General features: G+C 51.4%; 1 protein-coding gene across 1 annotated transcript in view; it reads right to left on the bottom strand.

Annotated features, from left to right (window-relative positions):
* The window catches only part of ATP13A1 (ATPase type 13A1), a 20,335-nt gene that overhangs the window by 851 nt on the left and 9,126 nt on the right, over positions 1-10,358 (bottom strand). The window contains exons 9-25 of the mRNA XM_009331226.1: positions 10,265-10,320; positions 9,318-9,444; positions 8,906-9,043; positions 8,267-8,387; positions 7,484-7,641; positions 6,485-6,660; positions 5,971-6,081; positions 5,311-5,436; positions 4,876-4,984; positions 4,135-4,334; positions 3,649-3,745; positions 3,037-3,218; positions 2,595-2,709; positions 2,093-2,289; positions 1,285-1,427; positions 578-689; positions 178-321 (exon numbers count right to left, since the gene is read on the bottom strand). Coding sequence (XP_009329501.1) covers positions 178-321; positions 578-689; positions 1,285-1,427; positions 2,093-2,289; positions 2,595-2,709; positions 3,037-3,218; positions 3,649-3,745; positions 4,135-4,334; positions 4,876-4,984; positions 5,311-5,436; positions 5,971-6,081; positions 6,485-6,660; positions 7,484-7,641; positions 8,267-8,387; positions 8,906-9,043; positions 9,318-9,444; positions 10,265-10,320 — 2,312 coding nt within the window. The remainder of the gene's footprint in view (positions 1-177; positions 322-577; positions 690-1,284; positions 1,428-2,092; positions 2,290-2,594; positions 2,710-3,036; positions 3,219-3,648; positions 3,746-4,134; positions 4,335-4,875; positions 4,985-5,310; positions 5,437-5,970; positions 6,082-6,484; positions 6,661-7,483; positions 7,642-8,266; positions 8,388-8,905; positions 9,044-9,317; positions 9,445-10,264; positions 10,321-10,358) is intronic.

Raw genomic sequence — 10,358 nt, 5'->3', positions numbered from 1 at the left:
ATCCTCTCTCTCAAAGCTGGCTGGGTAAGGTAGCGCTCCTGCGAGTTACTACCTGCCTGACGTTCTGCTAAAAACCTTAAGATTCCTCCAGAGTTCCCGAGGACGGGCCGGGTCCCGCTCTCCCAGCTGAAACTGTGCGTGAAGTTCAGTAGGCGCAGAGAAACGCTGCCCGCTCACCTCGGCAGGGATTTCGACCAAGCCAAACTGTTCACTGAATTCTGGCGAAGAGCCCGTGAGAAGGCCCACGATGGCGAGTCCTGAAAGGATGATGCTCCAGAGTAAAGGCTTGTTCTCCCGCAGACTCTCCATAAAAGGATGGCCCTGAAACACAGCAGGGAGAAACCGTGAGCAGAGGCGAGGCTGTGCCCGTTCAGACTAGGGGGTGTGGAGCAATTCGTGACACAGTTTGGGACGCTCGGCTCGTTCCAACTCGGTGCCAAAAGAGGGAGGCTTTTTCCGCAGAGCGCTGACAAAATGTGGTTTGCGATTAGAGAAGAACGTTGTTTTGTACTATTGCACCTTAACGACAAAGTCGCTTCTCTGGTGCTGCTGGAGATGCGACTTAAACACGGCTTGCCTTGTAGTTGATAGCAAACGTGGCCATCTGCATTGCCATCGACATGATGTAGACGGTGCTGTTCACGAGGCTGGGCTCAAACTCCTTGTACAGATCCACAAACTCCTCCTGTCTAAAAGGGAACAAAGCTGGAGGTCAGCGGACCAGACTCGGAATCGCCGGTTTACTTAAACGACGGTTTATTTAAACTACGTGCAAGGTTTGTTGGGCAACGACAGTTTGTTCCCGGACTTTGGTGGCTCCTGTTCGCAGCAGCCCCGCCTCCGACACAAGCGTGCTTGCATGGGTGAGAGCGGAGCTGCAGATGCTGCAAGCACAGGTAATCGTTGGGTTTGGGGTTTTTTCCACAAAATAAAAATCAAGTGGAAAAAAAATATGAGGTTTTTGTGTGTTTTTCTTTGTAACTTTCCAGTAATCCACCTCATATTGGTGTTACTTCTATTCCCCTTTCCCCTCCCAGCGTGGGGACAGCAGACCACTGGAACTGCAACGTGTCACAGACCACATTCCCACCGGTTCCATCGCATCCTTGCCACGCTGGGCTGCCTGCCCGTGCACTCGATGCTTTTCCTGGACACCGCCTGATGCTGGGCGCGCTCAATAAAGCGTTCGCAGAAAGAGCGCTGCGGTGAGGGAGGCCCCTCTCCACCCTCCCGCCTAGCGGGAATTGGAGAAAACATTCCGGTGTTGGAGGAAGAGACACTTACTTGGAATCGCTGCGCGCCTGGGCACCGCGGTACAGGTAAACGAGGCTGAGGAAATGCACGAGGAACTGCAGCAGCACTGTCAGGACCGTGTAGAGGTTAAAGATGTTCGGCAGCGGGCGCTCCTTGGAAAGCGTCTTCAAAGGCTGGGAGAGAAAAGCAAGCAGGGTTGACTCGAATGGTTTTGACCATCTCCAGGCAGTTTTCCAGCAGAACCCAACTAACATTTGTGTTTCTCAGGAAACGCCTGCAGGAGTTTGGACACGAGGAAAAATGTCTGTACTGAAAGAGGGGTTAAACATCGGAACAGGCTGCCCAGGGAAGGGGTTGAGTCCCCATCCCTGGAAGTGTTTAAAAGACGCGTAGATGAGGCGCTCAGGGACATGGTTTAGTGGCCACGGGGGTATTGGGTCGACGGTCGGACTCGATGATCTTAGAGGTCTTTTCCAACCTTAACGACTCTATGAATTCCACTTCAGGCGTACATGAGACCCACGGCTTAGTTGGTGAAAGTAACAGCCTCAGCTGAACCAGGGACCTGCATCCCCCTTCCCACCTCTTCCACCTCCTCTTCCCGTAACCCGAACAAAGCTGCCTGCCTGCCATCACAAGATGCTCCCGTAAGCAAGCGCTGGCCTCAGGAGCCTCCCAAATCCAAAGGGGGAACAAAAAAAAACCCCACCCCCTCCAGCACTGTGGGCTGTTAACTTATTAAAACAAACGGCTTTTTCTGGAGAGAGGCACTCCTTCAGTAATCCCGATACCACGGCCATCGACCGGCCCCCGTCCCGAGGCACTTCCCTCCCCTTACCTTCGACCTGGAGATGAAAAGGAAGCAGCCAGCCAACAGCAGACCCTGCAGAGTTGCCTGAAAATCACTGAACTTCACCCCTTCCAAGTAGAGGACGCTCTGGCTGTAAGCAAGGATCAGGGCGTTCAGGGCAAGGATCTTGAACATTTGGAGCGTTGTCACTAGCGTGCAACGACCTTGCTTGATCACGTGGCAGACTAAGGAGCAAGAGGAAGCAGCGTTTGGAAACAAAACAAAACAGGTTCTGGGGCTTTGTCCCTCAGCCCTCTCCTTTTCTGAAGCAGTACGGAGGGAAGCTAACCCCTCACCGCTTGCGCGTCCATCCAAGAAACCCCCACAGGGCTGCGCCACACAAAAACCTGGCAAAGCCATGGGTTTGGGGGCATTTCTCACCACCCCGCGCCCTCTGTCTTGGCTTCTTTCAAACCTAGACTTATTCCCCTCGGGGAACCCGGCCACGTGGAGATGCACACCAACTGTTCAGCTCCCACCACACACTTACTGCACTGAATGGAAGAGAGCTTGGAGGTAAAGGGGGCTGCAATGCTGGCATCGCCCAACTTCACGACTGGTACGCGCTCCTCTTCCAAATCCTTCAGGACCTGACTGATCCGCTCCTGCAGGCCAACAAGAGAAAGACGCAAACGCACACCTCATTATCGCAACCTGGATCAAAGACGATCTTGCGCTCTCCTCTCCCACACCCCTGCTCCAAGGCGAGGCTGAGAAGCCTTCGTGCTTGCAGCATTAGCTCGATGGCTGGCTGGAAAAGCAGCACCGTCTCTGCCCAAATCCATTCCGCTATTTCAGGATAAGAAGCAGAAAAGCTGGTCTCCTCCCAGCACATCCTGCCATTTCCAGTGTTCTCACGAATTAGCAGTAAACCAGAGGAGGAACAGAGAGCGAGGATAAGTTAACGGGCTTTTAACCATCTAGTTACCAACCCTCTGGATGGCCAGCTGTTCCTCTCTTTGGGACATGACTCTGTGCTTGGCGCCACGGGAGGTGGGCTTCACAGTTCCGCTCCCCATCGACGGGGCAGCAGGCCTCCCATCACCGGGTCCGTCTCGAGCTCTCTTCTTCCGTTCGGGCAGTCTCTCAGGAGCATTTGCCAGCAGCGCCACTCCTGTAAGAGTGTAAAAACATTAGCTGCAGGGAAAAAGGGCTGTAATCCCTTTGCCGGCAGAGCGTTTTCACCAAGTAGGAATCCCAACTGCTATTAGACCTGCAGTCAGGTGGGCAGGCTTGTTAGGCAGGGACTTCAGACATGTTACACTTGCTGAAGCGAAGCTTAGGGGGAAAAAAAAATTTAGGAAGAATCTTTCTTCCAGGAAAACGTGTTTGCAGCTAATTCCCGCTGCCTGCTGGTGTGCACAGAGCGGGTATTCCACCAGCACAGAGATCCTCCTTCTTTATGTTGGTTTATGCCACCAAATGACGTTGGTCAGTTCGATCCCAGCCCTCAAAACCCCCAAGAAACAAACACTGGGTTTGTGTTTAGGAACGCTAGCCAAACTCAGTCAGGGGCACACGCGAGATCCTGCGTGTGGACTCACCCACATCTGCATGTTTCAGAGCTCCAACGTCGTTGGTCCCATCCCCACACATCAGCGTGACGTAGCCCAGGCTCTTCAAAGTAGTGATCACAAACTCCTGCAAAAAGAAACGCGTAGCGAGAATTGGCAGCCTGCGTGTTCCGATGCACTGCAGCCTGGGCTGGGTTACATGTCTCGGTCAAGTGCTCCTGTTCTGCAGGGGCTCGCTGGCCTCACACCCAGACTCCAAAATCTTCACCTTCAGGCTCCGTTTTAGGAATGCAGAGCTAGAATGGGCTCTGGAGTCTTTAGGAGAACAACGTGGCACAACCTGAGCTCTGGTTCTTGCTTCCTGCTGGCTCGGGTATTGGGAGAGGTTACGCTGCTTTGTTGAGAACAGCTTTAGCATTAATCACGTGCTAGCATCTACGTGGCTCCCAGGCACCACATGAGCCCTGCGGGGAACCCTGCTAAAATTGGGTTTTACCAGCAGCTGAAATCTCTCACCTTCTGCTTTGGCACCACTCTGGCAAACACCTGGATGTGCGGTATGAGTTTCAGCAGCTGCTGTCTGTTCACAGACTGTAGGTGAGAGAGCCCTTCCCCAGTGACACACAGGTCGTATTGCTGTGTCAGCGCTCGCGAGGAGGTTGGCAAGACTGGGAGCACGACAGCACCATCGACGGACTGCCACTGCCAGCTGGAGTCTGGAAAGAGAAGCACGAGCTTGACACGAGCATGCCTGTGAGGTGCCTGGCTGCGAGAAATGCTCCCAGCCACCCAACAGACGCTGACCCTGGTGTTTGCGGCCCCTCAGCATTATGGACACGAGGTCCTCCACTTCTCAGGACAGCGACGTGCCCACCTCCCATCTAGGCAGAGTCTTTATGTGGACCCTCCTTCCCTGCTGTCAGCGACATGGCTCTCAGCGTCCCTGGATGGCCTCTGAACCGGCCCAGCAAGGAGGCCTTTAAGCTGCCGTTATTTTTGTTATTTCGGTGCTCGGATAGCTCGGTTTAGGAGCTGGCAGGGGAACGTATGTAGCTTGCATAGTACTCCAAGCCAGAGAAGAGAGGGGCAAAGGACAAGAGGGTTATCTGGGATGCTGGAAAGCAATTGAGTCATCTCCTTTACCAGCATCAAGCAGCAGCGCTAATAGCACGCGGCTAACTTTGATACAATGCCCCCGCAGGGCTTTGGCTGCTGTCCTCCAAAACGCAGAGCCGTTTCCTGCATGGGATCAGTTACCTTTGCTCACAGGAGGCTGCAGAATGAGGGTGTGCTCCCTCTGGAGGAAGTGTAGCTCCCGGGCCACGTGGCAGGCAGTGAGAGGATTGTCTCCTGTTATCATCACTACCTGAGGGGAAAGCGAGAGGGGTCAAAAATCAGTTCTGGGTAGATAAGCAGCACTTCACAGGGAGTCGTCTTTACGCTGAAAAGACTTCTGCCTAGCTTGGATGCTGGTGACATTCCCTATGAGATGTAGCTCTGTGCAGCACCCAGAAAGGTTTTCTCTCTGGGCCAGGGCAAATCCCACCACAAAAATAACATCACATCCACAAGATCTCCCTGCCTTCACCATGGGGAAGCCTTTGCCCTCGCTCCACAAACGCTTCTGGGACTGAAATTCCACATCCCAAACACCATGGCTACCAGTAAGGCTAGGACGCTGCTGACGCTTACGTGGTGTGATGCATTCTGGATCTCCCTGATGACGGATTTGGAATCGGCTTTGAGAGGACAGGAAACCACAATGAACCCAACAAATCGAAGATCACACTCCAAAGCTTCGCGCTTCATCTCTCTCACCTGCCAAAGCAAATCAGCAAACAGCGTTACCTGCTGCTCTGTAGCGGAAAACACCACCCTTGTTTTCCAGTGGGTGCTTCCTTGCAATCAAAGCATCACCAGAAACACAATTGGTGCTCTGAGGTGCACAGAGCAACCCTGGACGGTGCCCAGCTGCTCCAGAAGAAAGGCTTTTTTGGCACAAAGCTCCACAGAGACAGCCCTGAAAACAATCACACGTGCCCACCCCCACAAAAGAACAGGTTCACAGCTAAGAAGTTCAGTGCTAATTGAAGACAACTGCTACAAGGAAAGAGTTGACCCTGCTTTACGAACAGGGAAACAGGGAACGATCAATGGCGCACAGGAATTCGAAGCCGGGAGCACAACGCAGAGGCTGCAATCTTCCCAGAAGATCCAGATCGTAAAAACAACACGGTTACAGCAGCTTTGGGCAACCACATCCTGAAAGAGTCCCACCCCTCTTCCCTGCTCACACCACCTCCGTTTCCTTTAACAGGCGCTCGATTTCAAGGCTTAAGCAGACGGCTATACCTGCTGGTGAGTGAGGTGCCCCAGTTCTTTGTAGCCAAGGGCCAGCACTCTTGCCCCCTCATGCGAGATTTCCGTGTGGACAGCATGATAGTTGCTTGGGCACTGAGACAACTGGAGAAGGTGTGGGGAAAAGCATCGTATTAACACAGTTTCAAACACAATTCAGTAGCATGTTTCAGCATTTCACAGTAAATACGCAGACAGGGGAAAGAGGCGCCTTTGGGAGGGTCCCTCACCATCAGGGGCAAAAGTGGAGATCCCCCAGATTTAGCCTTCTGCTGTCAGCAAAAGCAACAGAGCCAGGATCGCACATGGTGAGATACTCAGATCTCACTAGGATCAGACTGAAACTCCCCACCGGAGTTTGTTTTCAGGCACGGGTTCACTGCGCTCTTTTGCGGGATGAAACCCCTACGTCATTCATGTTCCAGACTTGGCAGGGACAAGCAGAGGTGTAAGGGGACGAGCACATGTGCTAGAGAAGGCCCTTCCTCTCCTAGAGAGATGCGCTCACCATTTTGTGCAGCGTCTCTGGGGCCCCTTTCACAGCTGCAATGTAACAGAGATCAGCCGAGCCGATCTTCTCGTACGACGCCAAGACAGACATTCTTTTCAGGGCACTGGCAAAATGAAAGCGCTGGTGAATTTTCAGTCCCTGAGTTTTAATACTTCTGGGGAAAACTTTCTCATCTGGAAACAAACAGATCAGGAAATCCTGAAAGGTTTCTCGGTATCAAAAGCAACATCCCTCCCTTCGGGTCCCAAAGGAACCCACAGGTCACCGAGATCATATGAATTTCCTCTCCTTAGACACAAGCGTACAGAGCTGGAAATTCTAGTGCCACGAATTAAGGGATGTAACTGATCAGAACACCTATGTGCTTCAGTATGAACAGCTACACAGCAGGTTGAAGGTGCATTTATAGCATGTATTATCATCACAGGTAAAAATCCAGAAGGAAAAACCACAACGGCATGGGTTTCAGTGGGATACATACGCGGTATTTCTGGAAGATTTCTACTTTAGTTACCTGCGCACGCGAAAGCCAAGAAAGCAGAGCAGAAAGCCTCCAGAGAGACTGCCCGCAGACCGTGCTAAAACCCACACACCTCGTGTTTTCACTACTGCGATCTGCACTAGTCACGCCCTGATTTTACTGAGTCGGCACAATCAGAACTGAAGGACACCAACCTGAGCACGCCAGCTGCAGAATGCAGCACCTGCAGTCCTGAGAACAGACTTCTACTATCTGTTGTCCCTCAGACATGCAGCGCAAAGATTTCCACCGCCCCAAACCAGTTCCTGGGACCATACCAGCTGGAATTCACTCCTTGAGGAAAGCTGGCATAAGGCATAGGAAATCTCCGCAGGCTAGATAATTTCATGCTCAGAACTGACAAACACGGTGTTATCGTCACCCCCCCCCCAAAAAAAAAAACCCAACCCACAACCCACAGCGTATGTAAACAGGGCTCAGGTATCAACCAGGGAGGAGCTGGAAGCAGGTTTTACCTTTGGTCAGGGTCCAGTCCACAGCCGTCAACATTGCCTTCTCTAACGGATCTCCCACCAGCGTCCCATCATCCAACTGTACAAGCGAGTGGCAAGTAGCAATCGCTCGGTGGGTTTCTACAGGAATGTCAGATACTGGTGTCACTTCCTTCCCATCCCTGCAGCATAAAAAAGACTGCCCATGTTAACAGACCCCCATTCACATTCCCTCAGACAAATTCTGGAATTTGTCCCAGCCAAAAATTCCTACTCTAATACAGTAAACAGTGGAGCTTCTCATGGTGAGATCAAAGCCACAGGAAACCTGGCGCTGTCTCAACTGCAAACAGTGCCAAAGCCCGGAATTTTTGCCAGTCCTCCAAAGCAAACTTGATTCAAGCAGAACACTCGAAGTAGGGGCCTGAACTAACACATTTAAGCAACTGCAGAATCAAAGGACTCAGCTGTCTCTCTGCTGCGGCATGGAGCCTTCAAGCACAGTTCATTACGGCAGTGGAATGAGGAGGCAGGATGCTACTGCATGGAGGAGCCGTGAAGATCTCAGTTACATCAAGAACCCATGCAAGAAGTCCCCCAAGACAACTGAATTGACAAGTCCTGAGCCCATAGTCGTTGCCAGAGACCAACGACCCTCTCTCCTTCCAGCTCAATCCATTTCTTTCACTCTCTGAATCCCTGATTATCTTCTCTTCCCCACCGCAATGTGATTTCACTTGTGCCTGAGGAGTTCCCACAGTGCCCAGAGCACAGCAAATCACGTAATGAAAGTCACCCAGGACCTACCTGAGCCCAGCTACTCCCCTCACGACAAGGTGATCGCTGGTTAACGTGCCAGTTTTGTCAAAACAGCAAACTTGAACTTTGCCTGCAAAGGGGATGCGGAAGGGCTCCGTACAGTACACATCTAGAAGAGAGGAGAGGAAATTCTGTGAGAGAGCAGCTACAACAAAGCCAGGACAGGATGCTCAGTGGCTTTTATCACAAGACAGGAGCTATCAACACGGTTCTCAGCTAGAGTTAATGAACCCTGAACTCCCCATTCTGGGTTTTTCTGGCATCTGAAACCAGAACAGACACCAAGTCGCAGCGGTGACGTAGTCCAACACAGAAGTCATTGACCTCCCTATTCCATATATAGGAACCTGCTCAACGCAGAACTGCAGGGCTGTTGAGCAAGCAGGCTTTCATATGAAGACTTTCCCTCCGACACTTGATTTAGGACCCACTTCAAAGCACACACCTCCTAAGTTCTTTGGGGTTTAAACCCCCTCATATACACCGGCTCCAAAACCCATACCGTCACTGTGTAGAAACTGAGGACGCTACAGTAATTTCACACTCATTTCCTCACCGACGTCCCCACGGTTCCAGACACAAGCAAGCAGCCCTATTTTTGTTTCTGTGTTTAGGCTTGGTACTTACAGAGCTTGGCCAAGGCGATGAGGGAGGTGTTGACAGCCAGAGACAGCTCAATGGGAAGTTCAGGCGGAACGACCGAAGTCAGTATTAAAGTACACTCCAGGAAGAGCTTGTAACGGTTCCTGCTGGGATCCTTGGTGCCTACAGAATGAGACGGGAGAGCTGTATACCTCCTCATCCTCAGACCATGTGCCCCACAGAACTAAGATGAGTACCGCAAAGAAGCACACCTACCTAGGAAGGGCTGTGGGAGGGCAAGAAAAGCATCCAGAATGCAGTGTGGGCCCCTACACTGAAACACTGGCGCAGCCCAACCCAGCTATTGTAACTCTCAGAAATTACGTCAACTGTCCTTCCCACAAGCTTTGGTACAAGTCCTGTGTAGAGACCTGGAAGAGGCAAGAAGAAATCTCACCTTCAATCCAGACGTATGCTGCAGCCGCAATGGCAAAGACCAGCAGGAACAGGATGAAAATGAAGGTCTCTAAGTTATTGGCTGTCACTCTCTTCACCCCAAAGAGGATTGTACGTAGCAATTTCCCCTGAGAAGAACAGCCTTCAGTGCAAGAAGCTATCTCTGCAGCATGCAGTAGTTTGTTAAAAATATGTATGAAACCCAATTTTAAAATTACACTCCGGTGTTTTGGTGCCAGAGCCTGAAAATTATTCCCACTTCTGTGATCCTCTTAGTAGGCAGCAGCCTAGAGTCACCCATAATTCATCTGTTAAAAACCCCCACACTCCTCGCTAAGTCACTTAAGTTGATGATTTCTTTGAAGCAGTCTTCAATTTTCAATTGAAAAAGCTCACGTTCACATCTCCAGTCTCTACAAACACACCCAAATGCCCTCTCCCAACAACTATCATTACAGAAGCAGGGATAACCGGGAGCTGTAGTAAATAAATAGTGCGGCCGGTCACAACAGGACCCCTGAATCCTGACTCCCAGGCTTCTGCATCACACATCAGACTACTTATTTGACACACAGCGAAGAGGCCAACACCTCATTTATTCCTCTCCCAAACACGCAAGTAATTTTAATGCCCTGATTTACATTTTCCCACTGCTGTACTTCCTAAGGATTTCCTGACAGCGAAGCGCTGGACGACACAACCAGCACCATCGACAAGACAGAGGTGAGAAGGCACATTCGCATCTTACCTGAGACGTGTTGAAGCCGACACACAGCGAAGAGGCCAACACCTCATTTATTCCTCTCCCAAACACGCAAGTAATTTTAATGCCCTGATTTACATTTTCCCACTGCTGTACTTCCTAAGGATTTCCTGACAGCGAAGCGCTGGACGACACAACCAGCACCATCGACAAGACAGAGGTGAGAAGGCACATTCGCATCTTACCTGAGACGTGTTGAAGCCGGTCCTCAGAGCGTACGCCACACACCCGTTATCGACGGCTGGAACAGGAGGAGGAATGAAGACAGTAAGCTTAGTG

This window comes from Pygoscelis adeliae, unplaced genomic scaffold (assembly GCF_000699105.1).
Source record: "Pygoscelis adeliae isolate BGI_AS28 unplaced genomic scaffold, ASM69910v1 Scaffold889, whole genome shotgun sequence".
Lineage (NCBI taxonomy): Eukaryota > Metazoa > Chordata > Aves > Sphenisciformes > Spheniscidae > Pygoscelis > Pygoscelis adeliae.
The sequence above is the reverse complement of the archived record's forward strand: the minus strand, read 5'-3'. Positions and strand labels throughout refer to the sequence as shown.